Source organism: Artemia sp. Qi Xiang Cuo, chromosome 10 (genome assembly GCF_049724085.1).
Source record: "Artemia sp. Qi Xiang Cuo chromosome 10, ASM4972408v1, whole genome shotgun sequence".
Taxonomy (NCBI): Eukaryota; Metazoa; Arthropoda; class Branchiopoda; order Anostraca; family Artemiidae; genus Artemia; species Artemia sp. Qi Xiang Cuo.
Window position 1 is genome coordinate 67496777 of NC_142803.1, and position 26487 is coordinate 67523263.

At 35.8% G+C, this 26487-nt stretch overlaps 2 protein-coding genes across 2 annotated transcripts in view; both read right to left on the bottom strand.

Annotated features, from left to right (window-relative positions):
- LOC148948074 (uncharacterized) overlaps positions 1–26487 on the bottom strand; it is a 407093-nt gene that overhangs the window by 340580 nt on the left and 40026 nt on the right. The window lies entirely within an intron of this gene.
- The window catches only part of LOC148948078 (uncharacterized), a 47448-nt gene continuing 38822 nt past the window's right edge, over positions 17862–26487 (bottom strand). Inside the window, exon 3 of the mRNA XM_089095691.1 lies at positions 17862–18858. Coding sequence (XP_088951817.1) covers positions 17972–18858 — 887 coding nt within the window. The 3' untranslated portion in view covers positions 17862–17971. The remainder of the gene's footprint in view (positions 18859–26487) is intronic.

A 26487-nucleotide genomic window follows, 5' to 3' on the forward strand; every position in this document is an offset into this window, starting at 1 on the left:
ACCACTGCAACTGAACCACCGTGCAACTGAACCACCTTGCAACTTAACCACCGTGCAACCGAACCCCCGTGCAACTGAATCCTATTTAACTGAGCCCTCATGCAACTTAATCCCCGTGCAACTCAACCCCATTTAACTAAACCCACGTGTAACTGAACTCCCGTGCCACTGAACTCCCGTGAAACTGAACCACCAAGCAACTAGACCATCGTACATCCGAACCACCATGCAACCGAACCCTCTTATAACTGAACTCTCATGCATCTCAACCCCCGTGCTTACAATGGGTAAAACATAAATTAGAATCTTTACATATTCAACCTTAGTGGAATTGTTTGGTTTTTAAAGTCATGATATAAACGACTGTCAAGATGATTAACAAAAAAGGTCTTTTTTTTGTCACTAAAACAAAGAATATCGGACTTCACAAACTCTTAAAGCCAGATTTATTTCTCCATATTTATCTCTTTTAATGGGGTTCCCTTCACTCTCTCACTGTCAACGGGTCTTAGCGTTTACCCCTCCCCTCTCCCATGGAAAAACCGTCCTCTGGAAAATACCCCCCTCGTGGAAAATATGATCAACAACGATGAAAGGATAACCCTTTCACCGTTACCTGGAGAGGGTCTTCAAATTTTAGTTATGCTTTGTTTTTAAGGTTTGAAATTTTTTATAGTATCCTTGAATTTTCATTAGTAATTTTAATGTTATTATCTTGCACTGAGGACGGTCAAGCGGAGGTCTTGACCGAAATATTTGCATTTTAGTTCATATTTTTCACTGGCTTGTATAATCTTCGGTTTTCTCTTTTTTTACTATTGTTTCGTTTTATCATGATTAGCTAGTGTGGTCTCAGAAATTATTTACGAAAAGGAAATGCCAGCAGTATTTACAATGGCTGATGGTATTAGCCGTCACGTTGTTCGAAAAATGTTTAGGAGCATCTTCAACTAAATCAAGAGGTACTCAAGTTTTATAAGACGACGCATCCTCAATGTTTGAAGAACAGCTGAGTGTATAAACCTCAGGGTATGAAGTTTAAACTTTCTGGGCATATTGAAGGAATGTTGAAAAAAAAGATGGAGGGCAACCAGTCTCCCTCCCATATCCTTTTTAAGCTCCAATCTCTTCAAATACATCTGATCAAAATTCGTTATCTAGATTTACATAGGTGAAATATTTTCAGCACGAATTTTTATTACTTAATGTCCAGAAAGGTCTGATTCATCTGAAAAAAGATAAATAAATCAACTTTAATGGTTTGAGACTAGGATCTTCTTTTTTTGCAAAAACAAAACAAAGCTTTCTTATGAATGATTTTGACAGGCGTTTATATCATGAATTTAAGAAACAAGCAATTCCGACAAGGATGAACGTGTAACTTGTGTTTTACCCTATTATATTGCCTCATGTTTTTAGAATACTGAAAAACTAAGTTCAGCAGCTAAGTTGCATTATGGTTTAATTACACGAGGGTTCAGTTGCACGGGAATTCAGTTAAATGGGGTTGAATTGCACGAGGGTTTAGTTAAATGGGGTTTAGTTGTCCGGTGGCTCAGCTACACGATGGTTCAGTTCCACGGGGGTTCGTTTATACAGGGGTTTGGTTGCACGGTGGTTCAGTTACACGGTGGTCCAGTTACAGGGTTCAGTTGCTTGTGGTTGAGTTACACGCACACCATATATTTTAGGGTTAGAAGACGAATTTTTTTACTGGGGTTTTTATCATGGGGGAACTTTCCATGAGGAGGGAAGTTTGGAGGGGGTGAACTTGTCAAAGGAAGTTATACACTGGCGGAATTTATCAGAATACCTATACAATTTTTTTTTAATATTTCTTGTTTTCTCTCTTCCGTCTCAATTTTACGCGTGGAGTTGTTAAGTGTAATTGCCTGTGTAAATTTCCATCGGGATTGAAGTGTCTAGAGAATATATCCGTGTGGAAGGTATTTCTCCGTGGAGGTGGCCGAGATTTCCTGGGATTATTTAAAAAACAATTTAAGTTGGATAAAAAATAAATTTTTTCAGCTGAAAGTAAGAAGTAACATCAAAACATAAAACGAACAGAAATTATTAAGTAAATGAAGGGGATAGCCTGCTCCTCAACACCTTGCTCTTTACGAAAAAGTTTTAATTTTGTCCCAATCCTTTAAGAATGACTTTTTAAAAACTATGTTCGTTTAATTGGAAAAATAAGAAGCTTTTTTTAAATGATCTGTAAACTTTAGCGTAAAGAGAGAACACGTAATTAAGGAAGTAACACGTAAATGAAAATTAAAAGCTGTCAGATTTGCTTAGTAAGCTTTACTTTTAAGTTTTTCCATGTCTGTTTAATTTTAATTTTGTTTTAGAAGTTGAAGATGCAATACCATGTGACCTTGAGAAGCCCTTTCATTTTCCAAAACATCTTTTGTCACCAAAACGTGAAGATGTTCCCTTGCTGAATTTACCTAGCATTTCAGGACCATGTAAATTTGAATACGACACCCAAGAATCAAAATGTTATAACAATGAAGGTACATCTGAAACATTGTGCTTTGTTGATTGAAATGTATTGGATATTATTTTATTGGACAAAAACAGGGTAAAAGGACTTAATCTTAAGATGGAACTTTTGTTTTACCTTATTCCAATGTGCAGGTATTTGCGAAACCGCTTTTGTATTCTTTAATGAACTTTTCTAAATTTTCACTTGAAAATGATTTGGCAGGTTTTATTATCAAACAGTTGGTAGTAACGAACTATAAGTAAGAAGTGACCCGGCTCAATAGTAACCAAACCTCTAAAAAATGGAATTTTGATACCAATAGATACATTAAAAGAATTGGATTTTTACGCTGATTTCAAAAATATAAGTTTCATTAAGTTTAGTCTAACCAATGCTTAAAAATGCTTACAATCCTGAGTCAATTTTCCTGATTTTTGAAGAAAGGGGGAAACGTCCCCTAAAAGTCATAGAATCTTAATGAAAATCACACCATCATATTTAGCGTACCAGATAAACTTATTGTTGAGGCTTCAAGCTACTATCTGCAAAAATTTGGAATTTTGTATTTTTGCCAGAAGAAAGATCACGGATGTGTGTTTATTTGTTGTTTTTTGTTTATTTTTTTCCAGGGTTGATCATATTGACCCAGTGGTCCTAGAGTATTGTGAGAGAGCTAGTTTAAATGGAAATTAAAAGTTTTAGTGCCCTTTTTAAGAGACCAAAAACATTGGAGGGCTACTAGGCCCACTGACTCTTTTTTTTCCAAAATCGTCTGACAAAAATATGAAGATAGCCATTTTGTTCATCGTAGTTGAGAGGCCCAATAACTATGCCTTTGGATATAACCTGACCCCCCCACAGCCCCCGGAGAAAGGTCTTTAAGTTAAAAAAAATTGCCCATTGTTTACGCATAGTATTTGTTACTGGGAAGGATGCATAGATTTTAGGGTGAGAAGACAAACTATCTGCTGTTTTTTTTTCACGGGGGAACTCTCCATGAGGAGGAAAGTTTCCAGGGGGTTAACTTGTCGAGGAAATTATACACTGGGGGAATTTGCCAGAATTCTTATACAATTTTTTTTCTTGCTTTCTCTTTTCCATCTCAATTTTACGCGCTGAATGGCTAATGGTAATTGCCTGGGTAAAGTTTCACAGGGATTGAATTGGCTAGAGGACATATCCTTGGGGAGGGTGTTTCTCCGTCAAGCTGCCCCAGATTTCCTGGGATTATTTAAAAAACGATTAGAAATCAAATTTTTAAAAACAAGTTGTTTCAACTGGAAGTAAGAAGCAACATTAAAGCATAAAACGGACAGAAATAATTATGAAAATGAAGGGGATTGCCTCCTCCACAACACCTCGCTCTTTACGCTAAAGTTTTAATTTTGAACCAATTCTTTAAGAAGGACTTCTGAAACACTATGTTCATTAAATTGGAACAATAAGAAGCTTTTTTACAAAGTACTAAAAACTTTAGCTTAAAGAGCGAGGTGTTGAGTCGGAGGCAACCCCGTCCATATACATATTAGTTTCTGTTCTTTTTAAGTTTTAATGTTACTCCTTACTTCCAGTTGAAAAACTTACTTTTTATTTAATTATTCAAAAAGCTTGATAATAAGCCTTAAAACTACATCTCTATATAGATTATACAATTCATATTTATAGTGTATATATTTCCTTATAAATTTAAAAATAAATTTGTCTCATTATATTGATTTCAAGTTGAGTTTCAAATAAGCAGAAAATTGGCTCTTGTGATCTGAACTGCCCATATAGCTAAAACAACTTAGCGTGTCCAAATGGATTTTTAAAAACGATGAAAGTCACGTTTTCTTAGGTCGTTCAAATGATAGTTCAAATAGGGATAAATCCCATTAAAGACAGTGAAAAAAAATAACAGAAAAATACCGAATATTTGCTGATGACGGCGACACTGAATGTGCGACCGAAGCATCTGGAATTTTCTTGTCATTACTTTTCACTGTTTATCCCTTTTTGAACTGGCATTTGTATGACCTGAGGAAAATATGACTTTCGTCAATTTTTATTAATCCAAAGCAGAGAGAAAAATTTCAATGAAAATAACAACAAACGAGACTGCGGCCAGTGGAATGAAAAGACGAAAAATGTAAAACAACGCGGATATTTCGTCTGTATCAAAACAATACAGGCGAAATATCCGCGCTATTTTACATTTTTCGTCTTTTCTTTCCACTGGCTGCAGTCTCGTTTTTTTTTTTTTCATGGAGATTTTTTCTCTGTTGTTTTTAGTCATGGCTGGCCAGTTCGGCTTAAGATTTTTCTTGATGTTTGTTCTAATAGCTTTTCCTATTTTAGTTACAATATATCCTATTATTTTTTGTAATATTTCCTATCCATCACTTTGGGTTTGATTTACCCCTTTGATCGCTTAAGATTTCATTTTCTTTTTTTGGTACATTAGAATAACTAATTTTAAAAGCTAATATAATTATCACGATGTGGAAGAGAAGAGGGATCGAAAATAAAACTAAAATATATTGAAACATATACTGTTTTTTTTTTGTATTACATTTATTTTTTGTTGTCAGTTTATTGAATTTTAATATTTTGTTTTATTCATTTTTTGTTTTCGGCTTACTGAGTTTTTATTTTTTGTTTTATTCTTTTTTTTTTGGTTTTTTTAACTATAGAGAAATTTAAATTTTATGTCACTTCTCTCCACATGAGTCTGGAATACACTTGCAAGGAAATACGTCACTAGTTGTTTCAAAGAATCCCTCAACGGGTGGTTTCTTAAACGTATTTGTATCTGAACCTGAAGGAAAAGGCTTAGAAAATCATAAAACTGGCTTGAAAAGTTGCCTGCAAAGTAGAAATTGTAAAAAATTTGAAAGAAATAAAAAAAAACTCATAATTAGGAAAAACATATAAATGTGAGGTATGTCACAAGATATTTTCTTCGAATGCAGCATTTGAACCAGCACCAAAGAGTGCATACGGGTGAGAAGCTGTTTAAGTGTGATGTATGTGACAAAACCTTTTCTCGCAGGAACTTTGAACACCCATAAAAGAGTTCATACGGGTGAGAAACCGTTTAAGTGTAATGTTTGTGACAAAACCTTCTCTCATTCATCACATTTGAACCTTCACCAACGTGTGCATACAGGTGAGAAGCCGCATAAATGGGATGTATGTAAAATATGCTTTTCTCAACTGAGAAGTTTGAACAGGCCCCAAGAAGTGCATACCGGTTAGTAGCCAATTAAATGTTATGTATGTGAGAAGTGTTTGAATGTTACGTATGTGTACAGTTTGAATACACATTAAAGATACAGATACAGTTGAGAAACCTTTCATATGTTATGTGTGTATAAAAACTTTGCTAATTATAGCAATTTTAAAAATATCAAAATTGCATACGGAGTTTAAGAAAGTTGTTGTAATCTTAAAAAAATTAAAAAAAAAAAGCAATAAAAAAAACAAATTACCGTGAATTGTCAGTTTAATTGATATATACTGATATTTATTCCTTAAAGTTTTGATAATGTTTTATTTATGAAAGTAAGAAAAGTGAAAACACTTTAAACTTATTTTGTTTTCAGTAAAGCGTAAATTGTGTTCTGATCTTGAAAAGGCATGGGGGTTATCAGTCCCAAATACGTTAATTTATGCTCGCTTTGAGTTTGACTCTGCTGTTTATTGTAATTGTTGTTCCTCTTCAGTTTCATTTATTTATTGAGTGATTTGTGGTAGTTTTAAGCTTGGAAGATAATTTTTTACTTTGTTTTTTTCTCATTCTTGGCTTAATGGAGCTATTTACTCTTCTTTGAAAAACTTGTTTAGTGGAAAAAGGTTTTTAAATTAATTTCCGTTGTTTTTTTTCCGCAGTCCCTTTCACGGAAAAAATAATATTTTATATCTTCTCAGTCTTTTTCTATAGGAAGCCATAGTATTGTTAGTGTCTTACTAAAAAAAAAACAAATGACTGTGGATTGTCAGTTTAATTTACATATACTGATGTTTAAGCATATTCCTTCAAGTTTCTGATTTTTTTTTTATTTATGAAAGTAAGAAAAGTGAAAACATTTAAAACATTTTTTTGTTTTTAGTAAAACTCGTTTGCTCATTATTTTGCTTAATGGAGCTTGACTAATGGAGCTGAGTTTGACTCGGCTATTTATTGTAATTTCTGTTCCTATTGAGTTTCATTTATTTATTGATGGTGATTTGTGGTAGTTTTACCCTTGAAAGATAGTTTTACTTTATTTATGTTTGCTTAATGGAGCTCTTTCCTTTTCTTTGAAAAACTTGTTTTTAGTGCAAAATTTTTTTAAATTAATTTCTGTTCTTTTTTTATTGGCATAGTCTTTTTCGTGGAAAAAACAATATTTTATATCTTTCCAGTGTTTTTCTACAAGAATTCATATTATGTGTTGCTATTTTTAGGTTGGAGAAACTTTTTCAACAATTTTTAATCCTGACAAAAACAAGATTTTTTAATTTAATCTTATAGCTTCTGAAATTGACCTGAAAAATAAAACTTAATATCATTCCCAAAAGATTCTATCCATACTCTTTGACAACCTGGATACGCTTGCACTACTTTTATTTATTTAAATTGTAAGAGCCAAAATAGTAATAGTAGTAACCACAAACGTTTCAACTTAATTTCCCGGTTATTCTCGATATATTGCCGAAGTGTCTTTTTGACAACTAAAAACACAAAGCCTTTTGATTTATTTTGAAGCAAAATTTTGTTTTAAACCATGGGCAAATTACAATTGCACTTATTGCCATTAGCCGTTTTTTAAGTATTTGCTGATTCATCCTTTTCACTTAGTGTCTTGTAGTTTAATTTAACAGCCTGTCCTCTAATATTCTCTGAAAGTTTCTACTTAACTTACATAGTAAGCTAAATACTTATGTAATCGATACATGTATTTGAAATCGTTACTCATGTATTTAATGTATTAACGATCGTCTCTTTTGACAACCTCGATGCACATTATGATTTTATTATACATGCCATGAAAGTTTCAACTTCATACCCCTAACTCTTCTTGGATACTGCAGAAATGCCGTTTTGACAACATCAAAGTACATAGTCTCGTCTGGTTTAGTTCAACCCCCCCCCCTCAGCATGGGTTTTAAGTTTCCACATAATATTCCTATTCGTTCTCAATATATAGTAAACAGTTGTTTTTGGCGAACAGGATGTATGTAGCGTCTTGAGCTACATGAACATCCCTCTTAGCATTTCGTGAAACCATCAACTTAATACCCTATCACTCTTGAGATATTGAAAATACGCCCATTTAACAGCCTGGATGCACGTTTTTCATTGAATTTATTTCAGCATCCTTCTCAACACTCCATGAAATTTTTAAAATGGTAACCTTGGCCGTTCTTCAGCACTGAAAGAACGTCCTTTTGACAATTTGTTAGAAAATGGTGTCTTTTGAATTACTTTTCTATCCTCCTAAACGTGCCCTGGAAGTTTCAACTGTCATGAGATATTGCAGATACACCCTTCTGGCAACCAGGATACACATAGAATCTCTTGGTCTAGTTCAATATCCTCTTCAACTTGTTCTAGATTTCAACTTAATACCCTAAGCCGTTCCCAAGATATTGCAGATATGCCTTTTTGGCAACCCGTTTGAACGTCGTGTCCTTTGATTTAGTTTTAGGTCCTAAGCATGGCTTGCAAGTTCTAACTCAATAAACTTAGCCGTTCCTGAAATATAGCCAATTATTTTGACAATTAATATCCTTAAGACTTTTCCTTCTATTACCTCTTCTATACCCGCCCTCCCCCCCTCCCCTCCCCCCGAATTGTCAGTTCCTACTATGAAATTACTTGGGGTTACCATCTCAATTTACTTAAAATGGGATTATCATATTAACCATCTTTTAAAGCGCGTACATATCATATTTTCCCTCCTTAAACAATTGAAAATGTCCTAAATCGCGTTAGTTGAGAGTTTACCTTTCATTTTTACGTCCAATCCTTGACTACACCTGTCTATTTTGGCATCCTGGTATTTCCTGAATTGTCAGAAAGGAAGGAGGCAGTACACAAAAATTCCCTTAGAACGACTTTTTCGGCGGAAGGTACAAGACTGGTTTGCTGGCAGTCCAAACTGGTGGGTGTATGCGTATACAGGAAGAGGACTGTTACCGGGACTTTTTTTTTATCTCTTTAATGTTCTGAGGATATGAAAATTAATATTGTTGTCAAGAAACAGAAAGCAATGACTAAAAAAAGGTCCCAAAAGATCCCCCAGAGTCCATACAGTGAAAATCAGTAAAACTAAAATGACTACTTTATTTAAAGAAAAATTTGGGGTGTAAATAAATTAACATTGTGAACCAGTTACAATGAATGCTTAGTTTCTGGTCAATAGCTGACAAATGTTTAAAGTTGTTGTGGTCAGTTTTGTTCTGGCGCTCTGCCTGGGCCAAACCAGTGGCAACATGTTCTGTTGTCTGCCAAACCTTTTTCTTGATTTTTCTCCTACACAAAGATGTCTTACCAATCAATCTTATTAGCAAAAATAAAACAAAAGCATGTATAACAGCCTGTTTTTTTTAGCCTTTTTGATCAAATATCTGGGACATTCAAGGCCAGTCCTGTGTAACTCGGCACCCATGGTAATAGTCCCCTTCCTATATGACAGGACTGAAGTATTTGCAAACGTCAATGTTCATCAGAGTGAACCTCTTCAGTGAAACTCCTAGAATCAGTTTGGCATGAAAACATTATTTTGTCTAGGTGAACTGAAACGGTTTCTCGATTGATGGTTCTACAAAAACTTTCTGAGAACTGCATATGAACTCCAGCTAGCTCCCCTGTATTAGAATACAATTAATGCCTCATTTTTGCTGTCATTTTGTCTCTATAAACACATGGAGGTGATAATCTGGCAATGGATCAGAGAAGTAATTTACTACAGCGGTAAAAAGTTCCTCAGAGGATGCTTGTGATTACAGTCAACAGAAGCTTATGCTTATGAGGAAACAATTTATCACCAGTTTGCAAATGTTGGGTAAACTCTTGTCCCTGACTTGAAAATCTGCAGCAATTTGGGTGATCAAAGGCTTCATTTATAGGATTAACAGTGGTGTAGTGTTCATCTCTGTGGCCAGATCCAAAGAGTGCCAGCATAAATGGAAGTATCTATTTACATTTAGATGTAAATCTAAATAAGAAGTGGAAAAAATAATGTACATTTAGAAGTAGAATTAATAAGTAAAACTAAGTAGATGCCTCCAAAAATAAGTAGAAAGTAAGTGGATAATTAGATTTAATATTTGGAAGTAGAATAGTCCAAAAACAAGTATTCTACTACCAAAACAAGTAGAAGTCGAACCGCAGTGGTAAGCCATCTTTGTTCTATCTGTATGAAACCAGTTTTTAATGAATAATGTTTTTGTTACAGCTCACTGAAGTTAGCAAAAGTGTGAAGACCGCCACTGTTCTACCATATAGAACAATGATGAGAGAACTTTGATGATCTACTCATCATTTTTCTCAGACCGCTGATCAGAGCATAATGATGAAAGACGTTTGCACAAAAACGACCAAAGATGTAAGATCTTAGCACAGTGATGTGTGAAAAAACGGCCCTATTGTTCTCAGACCGCTGATCAGAGCTGAATGATAAGAGACGTTTGCACAAAAACGACCAAAGATGTAAGATCTTCGTTCAAAGATTTCCCTTTTGTTAAGCGTTTTCTGACAAAAGATGTAAGATCTTAGCACATTGATGAGTGAAAAAACACCCCTAAAGATTCCAATTGTGGGTCGTTTTTATCAAAAATGTTGATAAAAAATACCTTTTGGTCGCTAGAACACGTTGGTCGCTAGAACACGACTGTTGATCAACAGTCTCGCCAGAACGGCTTGTTGATCAACAATGTCGCCAGAAAACACCTTATAGAAGCAAGGGATTTGACAGAAAAACAAATCCATAAGAATGCAGAGAAAGCTACCACAAGTAAGACTATAATAGAAACTACAGTAGCACTGCCTAGGTAAAGGGTGGTATGACTTTAATGTGTTGGTTCAATTTTCCCTCAGGCCACTTTCCACGGAGGTGTTTGTTCAAGATCTTAGAAGGGACTCACTTGGTCGAAAATGGACAGTTGTACGACCCTTCTTAAAAGTGGAAATAACTAGAGAAGAACCAGCCCCAACCCAACTTTCACAAATGCCCTCCCACAACTATTAAAAATATTGAAATAAAAATTTTAAATTACCATTTTGTTCAAAATAAACGAAATATACAGCAGCTATACCTCTAGGATCAGCCATACCCTTTAAAGCCTCAGGGACAAGAGCTGTAGACTATGCAGATTCTCTATTGTTTTTATATTGCGTATATAAATATATATTGCAATGGTAATAAGGAAAAGCCCTCGGGGAATATTTAGGGGGATAACATTCCTTGGTCTTAAACTAAGAAAATCTATGTGAATGCACAGGATTTACCTGCAATATAAGAGATAAATTAAGACTTTATTTCTAAAAAATTGCTGTAATTTTATCTAGGAGTAGATAACTAAACCAAGAGCTTTTATGTGTATCCTGGTTGTCAGAAGGGCGTATCCGCCATATCTCACGAACGGATGACGGTATAGAGTTGAAACTTCCAGGGCACGTTCAGGAGGGTAGGAAAGTAATTAAAAAGACACCATGTTCAAACAAATTGTCAAAAGGTACTTTCAGTACTGTAAAACGGCCAAGGTTACCATACCAAAAATTTCATGGAGTGTTGAAAAGCATGATGAAATAAATTCAATGAAAAATCTGCATCCAGGTTGTTGAATGGGAATATTTTCAATAACTCAGGAGCAGTAGAGTATAAAGTTGAAGGTTTAAGGAAATGCTACGAAGGATGTTCATGTAACTCAAAAGGCACTGCATGGATCCTGGTCGCGAAAAGCATGTATCAATTACATAAGTACTTAGCTTACTGCGTAAATTAAGTAGAATCTTTCAGAGAATATTAGGGGGCAGGTTGTTAAATTAAATCACAAGATACTAAGTGCAAAGGGTGAATCTGCAAATACTCAAAAATGGCTAATGGCAATAAGTCCAAAATTTTCACAGAATGTTAAGTGGGATATTGAACTAAATTAAAAGACTCTAAATGTATCTAGGTTATCTCAGGAATGGCTTAGGGCATTGAACTGAATATTACAGGGAAAGCTAAGGTAAATGTTAAACTAAATCAAAAGAAACTTAGTGAATCCAGGTTGTGAAAAGGCATATCTGCAATATCTCAGGAACAGCTAATGGTATTTGGTTGAAATTTTTAGGGAATAGTGACTTGGACCAAAAGGCATGGTGGGTATTCAGGTTTTGAAAGGGTATATCTACAAATTCCTAGAAACAGCTAAGCGTCATAAATCGAAGTTTTGGGGAACGGCTAATGGCATTAGTTAAAGAGTTCAAGGAATGTTGAGGGTGATTTTTAATAAAATGAAAAGGCATGATGTGCATCCAGGTTGTCAAAAGTACGTACCAACAATATCTTAAAAACGGCTAAAAGTATGAAGTTGAAACTTTCAGGAAGAGCTGCGGGGGATATTGTACCAGATTAAAAGACAATGTATGTTTCTAGGTTGCTAAAAGAACACGTTTGTAAAATCTCAATAATGGCTAAAGATATCAAATTGAAACTACCGCGGAGGGTTGAGGGTTGTCTTTAACTAAATTGAAAGATACTATGTCCTTCCATGTTGCTTTAAAGTTAAATATACGATATTTTAGGATCGACTAAGGGTATTGAGTTTAAGCTTCCTGGAAATATTGGGTAATCAAAGTTGAAGTTAAAGATAAATTAGGCTAAAGAACACTATGTACATCCCGAATGTCTAAAGGCTGTGTTTGCAATCTCTAAGGTTTGGCTAAGGGATGCATTTCTTGTTGTATTGACTCATCCCCCAGAAATTCCTTACTTAGGCCTTGGTTTAACTGAAGGCATTAGTTCAGAGGTTAATTTCCCCCTTTCTATATTGATCTGAAGGCTAATTGAGATTTTGACAATTTGGATATTAAAAAAGACTCCTTTCGGCATCTGCCCCCCCCCATGTGCATTACGACCCACCGCACTTAATTCACAAAAGGTAAATGAAGCCAAATCATTCATCACTAAACAAACTTTTACAATAAATCAAGCTACTCAACTTAGTTCAATAAAGGGTCAAGATAAGTGGCCCTACTACCGAGTACACAAATTTTCAAAAGAGAATACATTACGTACAGCGTTACTTAATCTGAAGCCTCAATCAATAATAACTGCGGGGCAATTGGTCATCTTCGGAGCAAAATCGTAGTTTGATGCCACAAAATGGCAGAAGAAACCACCTTCCCGTTGCATAGTTTTTACAACATGTAAAGGGCAATAGAACTTACAATTTATGTTCAAATGAGTCCCCCCTGATCCTCTTGGGCCAATGGCTTCATAGGATCACCTTTGCGGAAAAAACTAAATAAAAATGAACATGCATCTGTGGCCTCTCAGTTGAAAAAACTGTCTAATTCTACATTTTTGGTTATAGGAGCAAAGAGTATGGAATGTATAGTTATAGTTTCCCATACTCTTTGTATATGAGCTTAAAACCTCTATAGTAGGGTTCTTAATTATGCTGAATCTAGTGACGTGATTTTCATTAAGACCAACTGCCTCTTTGGGGTTGTCTCTGTCTTTTTCTAAAATCAGGCAATTTTTTCAGGACTGTAGTTTTGACGGGTAAAATTGAACTTGATGAATTTTATGTATTTGGAATCATAGGCAGTGCATTAGCCCTGCCTACGTAAAAAACAATATGGGCACAATATATTATTTATTTATGGTTTTAGACCAGGGCACTTCGTATCGAAGGAGTTGTCGTAGAAACTTCGAAAAGCGCTCATTCGATTGGAAATTGAAAGGGCTAGTGCCCTTTTATAGATTCAGAATGATCGAAGGGTGGATACCCTACCATCCGCACCTCGTATTTTCCCGAAATGCAACTTATAGAAATTTTGAGATGGCCTTTTGTTGTCAGAAAAACTTCGAAAAAGGCTCATTCGATTAGAAATTGAAGGGACTAGCACACCTATTAATAGTCAAATGTGATTGGAGGGGAACTAATCCCCCTCACACGCCCACCATTTCCCCAAACACATCTAATCCAAATTTTCAGATAGCCATTTTGTTCAGCGTATTTAAGAGGTCCAGAAATTATGTCTTTGAGGATAGACAACCCCCCATCGCCACCCTTGGGGCGAGGGTTGCAGGTTATACCCGGGGGGCATAGAAGGTTTTTCTTTATAAGAAAAGGTGGTCGTATATACTTCGGACAGGCTCATTGGATTGGTAATAAGAAGTTCTAGTGCCCTTTTTAAGATTCGAAGTGATCGGAGGGTGGATATCCCTCCGCACCACGTATTTTCCCAAGATGCATATGATATAAATTTTGAGATGGCCATTTTTTGTCGCAGAAACTTCAAAAACGTCTCATTTGATTGTAAATTGAAAGAGTATTTTTAATATTTAAAAGTGATTGGAGGGTAAAATGCCCTTCCCCACACCTATCAATCTCCAAAACCTATATATTCAAAGTTTAGAGATAGCCAGTTCGTTCAGCGCAGTTTAAAGGTCTGGAAATTATGTCTTTGAGGATGACCCCCTCCCTCCGCACAGCCCACAGCGCAAGGGTTGTAAATTATGCCCGGGGCATATGAGGTTTTTATAGAAAAGGTGCTCGTATAAACTCAGTAGGAGGCTCATTTGACTGGAAATAAGATGTTCTAGTTCCCTTTTAAGAACCTAAGTGATCAGGGACAGCCACCCTCCCCCCCCTACGTTTTTATTTCCTGCAACTGCATCTGATAAAAATTTTGAGATTGACATTTGTTCAAAAATAGTCCAAAGATCAAATAATAAGGCCTTGGGAGTGAACAGAATCCCCTAGAGTCTGGGGATAAGGGTTGTACGTTATGCCCCAGGGACATATAAGGTTTTACGGAAGGGGTGGTCGTTTGAACTTTAGAAGAGGCTCATTTGATTTGAAATGTATAGTTTTAGTTCCCTTTACAAAGTAAAAAATTATAGAGCAACTAGTCCTCCTCCCTGACATCCTCATTTCCCAAAACACATTCAATTGAAATTGTGAGATAGCCATTTTGTTATCAACAGTCCAACAATCACATAAAAATGTCTTTAGAGTGAAAACAATCCTCCAGACTCCATGGCATAGGGTTTTAAATTATGCTCAGGGCAAAGTAAGTTTTTATTTTATTGAACGACTAGTTGTATAAACTTTGGATCGGATGGAGCTTTTTTGATTGGAAGTCGGAAGATTTAGTGCCCTTTACAAGAGTCAAAAGTAAATGGAGGGACATGAGCCCCCAAAACATATCCGATCGAAAGTTTAAGAGAACAATTTTGTACAACATTGTTGAAAGGTCCAGTATTGGGGATTTCAACCTCCCACGAGTCCTCAGGACAAGGGCTGTATGTTAGGCAATTCGTTCATTGTTTACACATAGTATATATTATAGAGAAAGGTATGCATGGGGGAGTGTTGAACTAAATCAAAACACGTTATGTATATACAGATTGTCAAAAGGGTACAACGCAGGAATAACTGAGTATATTAATTTGGAAAATTGACGAAATGATAAAGTAGATGATCAAAAAGACAATACTTGCATGCTGTCAATACTACTAAAACTATCACCACTAGTACTACCACACTACTCTATTTACAGTATTAAGGAGAAATTTGAACTAAATCAAAAGACGCTATGTGCATGCACATTGTCAAAATAGTGTATCTCAAGAATGCATTGAGATGAAAATTTCAAGAAGTATATGAACTTACAGGTTATCAAAGGGGCAGATCAGTAATGTAATAGCAATGGCTAACTGTATTAGAATGAAACTACAAAGGATTCATGAGAATGATGTTCAACTCACCAAGAGGTAATAAGTTAATACTACTCCTGCTAGTAGTGCTACCGCTATTCAATACTATTACTAGTAATATCAATATTACTACTGTGACTATTACAACTATGCCTAAGGGCATGAAGGTGAAATTTTGAGGGGGGAGACGAACTGAATCAGAACACGCTCTTTATGTGCAGGATGTCCAAAGGGCGTAGCAGAATTATCTAAGGAAGAGTTAGGTGTGTAAAGTTGGAACTAACAGGGCTGGTTGTGGGGGATGTTGAACTAACGAGAAAAAAATATTTCCTTCCTAATACTACAGCTTCTACTCATAATACTGCTACTCTTACTATTATTACTACATCTATTAGTACTACTGCCACTAAAGCGTAGAACTACAAATAATTCTACAGCCACTACTACTACTACTGCTGTTAAAACTAAGGATATTAATGCAAAAATTTTGGGATATACAGAACCTGTATGGAACTAAATCGTAACAAACTATGCCCACACAGGTTGTCAAGCAGACACATCAGAAAAGCTTCAGGACTGGTTGATGGTAGGTATTAAACTGAAACTTTCAGCTTGTATTGAAAAAACCAAAGGTGCCATGCGCATACTGCTATTAATGATGCTACAACTATTGCAACTGCGCAAGCTAAGGGTATTAAGTTGAAGATTTTAAGGATAATTAGGCGGATGTTGAACCAAATAAAAAGAAAAAACTATGAGCATGTGGACTTTCAAAAAGTTGACAAAGCAATATCTGACGAACAACTTATATTATTTATTAAGACCTTTAAGGGTAACTTATGGGGGATTTCGCAATATCATAGGCAGCACCACTCTATTATAGCTCGAAATATCATTGAAACTTTTAAAGGGGCAAATTCAAATCAAAATTAAAAGGTTTGGTGCCCTTTTTAAGAGTAACAAGAGACCGGAGGGCAAGCAGCACTTCTCCCAAGCCCATTCATTTTCAAAACACATCCAGCCAAAATTATGAGAAAGCCATTTTGTTCAGCACAGTAGAAAGGCCCAGCAACCATATCTTTAGGTATATTAGGCATGTTAATTCTCCACAATTATGCAATTAGCCCATTATGATTTAAGAGTAAAAATTGATTTAAATTAAATCAAAAGGCATTGTGTTTATGGTTGCCAATAAGACACCTCAGAAATATACCGAAAAAGACTCAGCAATATATCGAGATTAGGTTGAAACTTTTGGGGATACTACTATTACTATTTCTGTTCTTACAATTTAAATAAATAAAGAGTGTAATATTTATTTAAAAAGGGTGTACACTATTTATATATAAAATATGTACTAATATTTATTTACAAAGGGTGTAGATAGAATCTTTTGGGAATGATACTAAGTTTTATTTTTCAGGCCAACTTCAGAAGCTATAAAATTAAATTTAAAAATACTGTTTGTGTCAGGATTAAAAAATGTTGAAAAAGTTTCTCCAACATACAAATAGCAACCCATACTATGGATTCTTATAGGAAAAAAAACTGAAAATACATAAAATAGTATTTTTTCCATGAAAAAGACTAGGTCAATAAAAACGAAGAGAAATTATTTTAAAAAACTTTTTCCACAAAACAAGTTTTGCAAAGAAAATTAGAGCTCCATTAAGCCAAAAATGAGCAAAAACAAAGTAAAATCTTCCAAGTGTAAGACTACCTCAAATCACAATCAATTAATAAATGAAACTCAAAACGAATAGAAATAATGATAAATTTCCGAGTCATACTCAAAACGAGAAAAAATTAACATAAGTAGGGTTAGTAACCCCAGAGCCTTCTCAAGACCAGAACAGAATTTACGCTTTACTGAAAAAAAAATACGTTTGATATGTTTTCATTTTTCTTACTTTCACAAATAAAAATATAAAAACTTTAAGGAATAAATATCAGTATATGTCAATTAAACGAGCATTTCATTTCAGGTCATTTGTTTTTTATTGCTGTTTTTTTCTTTGTCAGTAAAGTACAAATTGTGTCCTGGTCTTGAGAAGACATAAGAGGTTTTCAGCCCTACTCATGTTTATTTTTTTGAGTTTCATTTTGAAGAGTTTCTCCGCTGTATAAACTATTTGGAGCTAATTCAAAAATATGGATGCGGACAGCCGTTTCTTATATACATAATATTTCTTTCAATCAAGCAAATATGTATCGCTTCTATACACAGGAGGATGATTAAGCTACTAAAAAAAAAACTGCTAAAGAAACGAAAGACATAAAAAAAAGACATGAATTTGCAAAAAAAAATACCTTAAAAAACATTTAAGAAACTAATTCGATTTATTACAAAGTGGTTGTGAGAATAATAGCCACAAACCAATGAGGATACAACTAGTGTTACAACAATTTTCATAGACTCCTCTAGGCACTTTTTGATGCATGTACAAATTGCTAAAATCACAAAAAATTGTCTACACACATCACATATGAAAGGTTTCACACCTGTATGCCGTATTTTAGGTGCATTCAAACTGTACGCTTGCGAAAAAAACTTCTAACATACATAACATTTATTTGGCTACTCATCCGTATGCACTCTTTGGTGCCTGTTCAAACTGCCCAGTTGAGAAAAGCTAATTTTACATAAATCGCAATTAAACGGCTTCTCACCCGTATGAATTCTTTGATGTGTGTTCAATCTATCAGTACGAGAAAAGGTCTTGTCACATACATAGCATTTAAACGGCTTCTCACCTGTATGCACTCTTTGGTGTCGGTTCAAATTTGAAGAATTAGCAAAGGTTTTGTCACAAACATCACACTTAAACGGTTTTTCACCTGTATGCATTCTTTTATGGGTGTTCAAAGTATAAGCACGAGAAAAGGTCTTGTCACAAACATCACATTTAAACGGTTTTTCACCGGTATGCCTTCTTTGATGTGTTTTCAAGTTTGAAGCTTGAGAAAATGTCTTGTCACATTCATCACATTTAAACAGTTTCTCACCCGTATGCATTCTTTGATGCGTGTTCAAAGTTGCAGGTTGTGAAAAGGTCTTGTCACATACATCGCATTTAAACGGTTTCTCCCCTGTATGCACTCTTTGGTGTCGGTTCAAATTTGATGAAATAGCAAAAGTTTGGTCACAAACATCACATTTAAACGGTTTCTCACCCGTATGCACTCTTTGGTGCTGGTTCAAGTTGCACATTAGAGAAAAGATCTTGTCACATTTCTCACATTTATATGTTTTTTTCTTTTTATGAGTTCTTTGATATCTTTTCAATTTTCTATACTTCTTACTTTGCAGGCACCTTTTCAAACCAGTTTTCTGATTTCCGAAGCCTTTTCCTTCAGATTCCGATGCACATGCATTTGAGAAACCACTCGTTGATGGATTCTTTGGAACAACTAAAGACGTATTTCCCCGTAAGTTTATTCCAGACACGTGTTGAGAAAAGTGACCTACAATTTAAAAGTCTATAGAGTTAAAATAAAGCAAAAAAAAATAATAAAACAAAAAATCAAAACTTAAAAAACCAAAAACAAAAACACATCTTTCAATATGTTTTAAAAGTCTACAAAAGAAAGGTATTTGTTTCGATGTGCCTTAACAACTAATTTTATTTTCGATTCCTCTTCTCTACCTCGTGGTGATACTTATATCACAGCAAATGCTTATATGAGCAATTAAATTTAGTTATTCTAATGCAACGAAAGAGAGAAAATTAAACCTTAAGCGATCAAAAGGTATACCGTGGTTTAAATCAACCCATAAGGGAAGGAGAGGAAATATTACAAAACATATTGGAAACTAATGTAACTAAAATAGGAAGAGCTAATAGAGTACACATCATGTGTTGAAGGTAAATTTTTGGGGTAGCCGCAAAGCTTTGGATTATAAGAAAAATGACGAAAGTCACGTTTTCCATGGGTCTTGTACATACCAGTTCCAATAGCAATAAGGGCAAGTCAACAAGGGGCAATATGGGTAACTCAACAGCAACTGGGTGATGTGAAATTGAATAAAGGATTTTTGGCCAAATTTGTGAGAAAGAACATTTATTTCTACCCATATTTGTCATTTTCTGTTTATATTTGTACCTAAGTGTGATTTTAAGTGGCTTCTCTTGGTTGGTCACATTACTTACTTACATCTCGAAATCTGAGAATTTTTATTTTCTATTTCCAAGGGACTTATCCTTTGTCTGCTAGTTCAATAATGAAAACAGCTGATGTTTGTAAACAAAGCCAAGCTGAATTGATGTCCTTCTTCTTCTTCCGCATCTGCAGCCATCAATAGACATAGTTGCCAAATACTAAATATTAAAACGTCATCGATTACGTTGGCTCGTCCGTTTGTGCGTATTTTTGGTGATAGTTTGTGCAGAAGGGAACAATATCAAAGAAACAAGAGGCCGAGTTGGTACCAGCGGGGTTTTAATCCTTAAACTGCAGGGAATAGGTGATTTGAGTATTGCACTTCCCACATTCTGTCTACCTCAAAGGCAATAAGAATTTTTAAATTAGAAAACATATTGGCTGAGTAAACATATTTAGAAAATATACGAGTATTGGCATATTTTGGGGTTCACACTAATTGTATATATTCTTGCTTGTAGGCTGGACTAAAAGTTGGTACTGACTCATTGAAAGACCAAGACGGCCCCCCTCTTGGATCCGTAAATCGACGCTAGTACATAGCCAAATAAACCCATGCTGACTAACGAATAAACCCCTGTTTCTCAAGAATAACTGATGGCACCATAAGAGCCGCACGGTCATCCTACCAACACAAAAGAGAACACGTAGTATGACTGATCCCCATGAGACAGTTATCATACGCAATGCACTGCGCCTTGTGATTACAAGTGAAGAAGGTACAAAAACAAGACAAAATACTGATCCTCAAATCTCTCCGACTAAAGGAACAGCTGAGACTTGCCAGCCTTCGGCAAAACTCAGGGATGAGCTTCCGAAAAAGGATCAATCAGTCCTTGTACTCAACTCTCCAACTGAGACTCAGAAAAAGGCAGAAAACAATTGCTTTTATTTTAAAAAACGGACAGTGTAGATGGGGCAACGAGTGCCGGAATTCTCATTCAGCAGCAGTTCCGTCGATCTGTGAACATCACTCCAGCTTAGGTGGTTGTGAAGGTGCCAAATCAGACAAACGCGCAAAACTTTATCCCCGAAATGCAAGAAGTTTGCAACAGGCCGCTGCAACAGGGGAAATCGTTGCAATTACTACCACCTACCGTCACCAGTTAAACAAACAGCCAAAGCTAACGTGAATACCACAAGCCCAAACCGCCACCAACAAACAGAGATAAACAATGGAGCACTGAAGCAGAATCAACCAGCAGTAAACAGAAAACAAATGGAAAACGCAGCTATTGCACAATAAACATAAAAAAGAACCATCATTGTTCAATCGTCTTCCGTCCAGTACCCACGATCTCCGACTCCCAATACAATGAGAACACTTACCGGAAGATCTAGGGCCAACTTATTATGCCTACGGTCCCCATCCCCAAGACGATTGTGTAATTTCATAAAAGGGAGGTCTATAAAACTGGAATCCAGAAACTGAATTTAAAAATAAAATAAATGCGCCCACCAAAAAAAAACCTTTTAGACGCAGAATCACGTGAGCGAGGTAAATGCAAAGATACCCCTCAAACCTGGAAGAAAGAAACATATTTTCAGTTCTTTCCCTAACATGGCGCTCATCAACGTGCGGTTCCTCTGAAATAAGACTCAGAAACTCAAACACTTCGTATGCCGTGATAATATCGACATCGAAGCGATTACTAAAACATGGGTGCCCTCTGCAGATTTCGTAGAAATCGACGGGTACAACTTCCATCTGCTACCACGGTGTGTCGCTGGTGGAATCCAGTCCATCATGGAGGATGCGTCCGTTTTTCTGTGCAAACTTTCCACTAAATCTCGGATTCTGCAAATATCAGTTCAGAGAAACATATTTTTAGAAGTCTAGTGGCTAGGGGCTAGGCCTCAATGGCTACCTAAGGTCTTTGGGTGTGTTATCTACGGAGTCATTTATTAAACCCCAAATGAACCGTTCCGTAAAGAGTTACTCTCTTACCTGTAAAACTGCACGGACTAAATTCGCTACAAATACCCCTGCGCTGCAATAATCATCGCCGAAGATTTTAATGACATAAACTCATCGTGGGTGTATGAAACGCTGTCCCTGAAACAGATAGTCAACTGTACCACCAGAAAAGAGCAGACTCGACCGTTTTTTCACTAACTGAGCCGATTACTTTCGTGAGCCCAAAACTCAGCACACACTTGGAAGAGGAGACCATCTAATTATTCGCCTGGTACCAAATGGCTACAAGCCGAAAAATGGATATTAGATTAGAAAATACCGTTCCATCACCAAAGAGGGCGTCACGAATTACAGATAATGCCTATCCTTGACGAACTGGACTGAGTTGCTGAGACTCGAGGGAGCTAACGAGATGACTGAATTTCTTCTGGACTACCTTTTCGAAGGATTTCAACAGTGCTTTCCTGAAAAAGGTTAAAGCCCTAGACAAGCCCTAGATGAAGGACGGGATCAGACAAATAATAAACAAACGTGACCAACTGTTTGACAAAGAGTACCAGAATGAGGCAAGGAAGTTGCGGAATGCAGTAGTGAACAAATGTCGAGCCGCCTACCGACAGTACTGAGCCAAAGTAGTTGAACAACTTTCGAAGACAGATCCCAAGAAATTCCACACTACAGTCAAGAAACTACTCGGTCCTCAATCTCGGAACCCCGAAGTTCTTGATCAAGAGGGGAGATCCTTGTCAGCGGACGAAAAAAACTTCTACTTTACCGAAATCTGCTCTAAACATCGACCTCGTCAGTAACTATCCGAATTCAACGGAACACTGAATGGAAATCCCGATAATCACTCCCCTAGAAGTCGAGAAAAAGATTTGCAAGATGGACCAGAATAAGAAATCATGTCCCTTCAAAGTCCCCCGCCCCAAAATCATGGCCCAGTGTTCGAAGGAACTGTCTTTACCACTTGCTGTAGTTTTCAATCAGTGCCTTGTTGAGGGAAACTTCACCCAGCGATCAAAGGTGGCGTATATCCTCCCTATCCCAAAGATGTCAAACCCTTCACAAGTTAACAACCTTTGGCCTATCTCGAAGACTTCCGAATTCACAAAAATCTTTGAAGATTTTCTATTTAGCTGGCTCTATGACGACATAAAGAAATTACTTGATTCACGGCAATTTGGATTCCACCCCAATCACGGCACTATACACTACCTTGTCATCATGACGGAAGAAATCCTAAGCCACCTTGAAAATCCTGGCTCTTACGTCGATGTTCTTACTGGGGACATGGTCAAGGCGTTCGACCTCTTAAACTATTATATCGTTGTGTGTGGAACAGCTGAAATTAAAGCACGACAATTTCTTGTTAGAAGGATGGCCAGTTTTATGAGCGACAGGATGCAAAGCGTTGAACATAAAAATACGCAGACAACAAAGACATCAAAGTTCCTCGGATTTTTTTCTTAGCATCCTGCCACATTTTCAGCTAGCTCCTGAAAATCCACGCCCCAACCGGGGGTAAAACTGGAGAAAAGAAAAATTTAAGCTCCCTCCAGCTAATTGTAGTGTGCGATATGATCGTTCTCTTGTGCCATGTTTTTGTAAACATTATAATAACATGTCACAGTGTTTAACGTCTTTTTTTCTGACATGCCAGAGCTATTCTTTTGGATATTTTGGCTTAATAATAAACTTGACTGATTGATTGATAGGAATAAATCCTTTAAAGGCTGGACTGTATGGTTACCAAAAATTATCTATAAAGAAGAGATCTTACTGTATAAAAAAGGGCGGTTATCTTTTGACGAATGCAAACAGGTTTAGAAGGCGGTCGTTAACTTGAGAAAGCAAAATTTCAATAGCAGGGTTTCAAGTTATCACCTGATTTTAGAAGACAAAATGACAAAAAAAGGTAAGAAGCAGACACATAAGAAGAATTTTGTTTCACTCTCAGCAATAGTCTTTATAGTCACGTTGAGGAAGAAAAAAAATCAATTAAAGAAAAAAACGTGAGGGCAATTGATAGAACGCTGACAAGAAAGAATACGCTTATTTAGGGTAAATTATTTGATAATTTATAGATTATACAATATTTATGATTGGCGACACAGGATTAGTCATTGGGAAAGAGAAAAATGTTCTGACCTGGTTGTGTCATAAAAGAGTAAGGGTCTAAATAAGAAATTTCTGTGAATACTGAGGGGTATTTCGAACTAAATAGAAAACCACTATGTGCACCTTGAGGAGGAGTTTCCCTAACTTTAAAGTAGTTAACCCAATGTAACCTATCTTAAAATCAGTTATGCTGCAGTCTATTACGTGGAATAGTCAAAACGTATCGCCATCTGTAACTGTAAATGAATGGATGGCAGCAGTAGGGGACGTGACCGAACGAAAACATAATAGCATATTTTCTGATGCTATCAAAACTCATCTGATATTCTCGAATATGTTCTTTTTTTTATCAAGACGATGTGAAATCGTTTTTTTTCCTAGCGAGATTTAAGTTTCTGAGGTGCACATATAAAAAGAACAATCAAAAGTTAATGAAGTTCATATTTTTGTGGTCAAAAGTTCATAAAGTTAATATTTGTCGCAAAAAATCCAGCCGTAGGCCTGCAAATATGAAAATTGATACCTGGTGCCTATCTTACTATAAATTAAAAATAAAATTAAAACAACAATAATTTTGTTAATCGATTTAAAAGAAAAAATTTATATTAAAATAGTTCAGCTGTCCAAAAAAAAAAAAAAAACTTGAATCTTTAATATATTATTGATATCATTTCTATAAGCATAATATATGTTCTGTTAAAGCTGATTTAATATGCGTGTCTGAGTTTTACAGGAAATCAAAAATTTTTGAGCACTCATTGATTATTTGAAAAACCTGCAGCTAAAAGTAAATCGGAGAGTTGAAATTAATTTAGAATTGGTCTTAGCGCTCATGCGTTTGCAGAAACCCTAATGACCAATATCGTTTATTGATCCCTGGGCATTATCGGCGAGGCCTAATTGCTGCTTTTGTGCATTATCGACGAGGCCTAATTGCTGCTTTTGTGCATTATCGGCGAGGCCTAATTGCTGCTTTTGTGAATTATCGGCGAGGCCTAATTGCTGCTTTTGTGCATTATCGGCGAGGCCTAATTGCTGCTTTTGTGCATTATCGGCGAGGCCAAATTGCTGCTTTTGTGCATTATCGACGAGGCCTAATTGCTGCTTTTGTGCATTATCGGCGAGGCCTAATTGCTGCTTTTGTGAATTGTCGGCGAGGCCTATTTGCTGATTTTGTGCATTATCGGTGAGGCCTAATTGCTGCTTTTGTGCATTATCGGCGAGGCCTAATTGCTTAGTTAGGAGACAAAAAAAGTCTCCTAACTAAAAACAAGTTAGGAGACAAAAAAAAGGTATAAAGCAGACACATAAGAAGAACTTTGTTTTACTCTCAGCAATAGCCTTTATGATCACGTTGATGAAGAAAATAAATCAATTAAAAAAAAAACGTGAGGGCAATTGATAGGACACTGACAAGAAAGAATACGCTTACAAAACAAGACACTGGCAAGAAAGAATAGGCGATACAAGATTAGTCATTGGGAAAGAGAAAAATGTTCTGACCTGGTTGTGTCATAAAAGAGTAAGGGTCTAAATATGAAATTTCTATGAATACTGAGGGGTATTTCGAACTAAATCTATATGCACCCTGAGGAGGAGTAAAATTTGAAAAATATTTATTTAGAGAAAACAATAAGGAATTTTTAAAATATTAACAATGAAAAATACACTTATTTTGAAGCAAATTATTGGGCGATTTAAAAATTATGCAATTTTTGATTGTTTACACACAGGATTTATCATTGAGAAAGGGAGGAATGTTTCAACCCAATTCTGTTTCAAAAGAGCTAGGGTGTCATTGTGAAACTTTAGTGAATGCCGAGGGGTACTTTTAACTAAATCAAAGGACAATATATACAAATGGTTTATACAAAAAGGTGTATCCGCAATAATTTAGGAACAGCTAAGGGTTTTAACTTGAAACTTTCAGGCCCCTTTTAATAAACAATTTTGTTTAGCAATACATTTCTTTTGTGATTTTCCTTGGATAGAAAATTTCTGAAGCTGCTACCCCATCCTAAATAACAGCAATGCTCAACATATGTGACCCTCTGAGTTGAATTTTTTCTAATTAAAAAAGAGAACCCTTGTGTGATTTTTGTTGATAAACGTAACAAACAATTTTTTTTGAATCTCAAACAATTTTTTACAGTGTATCCTCTTCAACACCTCACTCTTTGCGCTAAAGTTTTTAGTACTTTGGAAAAAAACTTCTTATTGTTCCAATTAAAAGAGGACAGTGTTTCAGAATCCCTTCTTAAAGAATTGGGACAAAATTAAAAGTTAAACGTAAAGATCGCAGTGTTGAGGAGGGGGGAACCACCTTCATATGCGAAATAATTTCTGTTCGTTTCAAGTTTTAATGTTGCTCCTTACTTCCAATTGGAAAAACTTGTTTTTAAAATTTAATTTCTGATCATTTTTTAAATAGTCCCATGAAATTTGGCACAAACTCCACGGGAAAACACCCTCTTCACGGATATATTATCTAGACAATTCAATCCCGGGGAAAATTTACTCGGGCAATTACCCTTAACAGCTGTTAAGGGCAACTACCCTTAACAATTCGCAAAATTGAGACAGAAAAGAGAAAGCAAGAAATATAAAAAAAAAATTATAGGAGTTCTGTAAAATTCCCTTATCTCCCCCTGAAGTTAACCCCGTTAAAAAAAACCTAGCAGATAATTCGTCTTCCAACCCTTAAATCTATGCATGCTACCTAACAAAAAACACTATGCGTAAACAAGGGACAATTTTTATCCATTAACTCTCATTTCCCTCGGACTGTGGTGCGACGGCGTGAGTTGAGAGATAAAGCCAGCGTTTTTGCGCATTTAAACAATGATGAACACAATCGATATATCAAAATTTTTATATTATGATTTCGGGGGAAA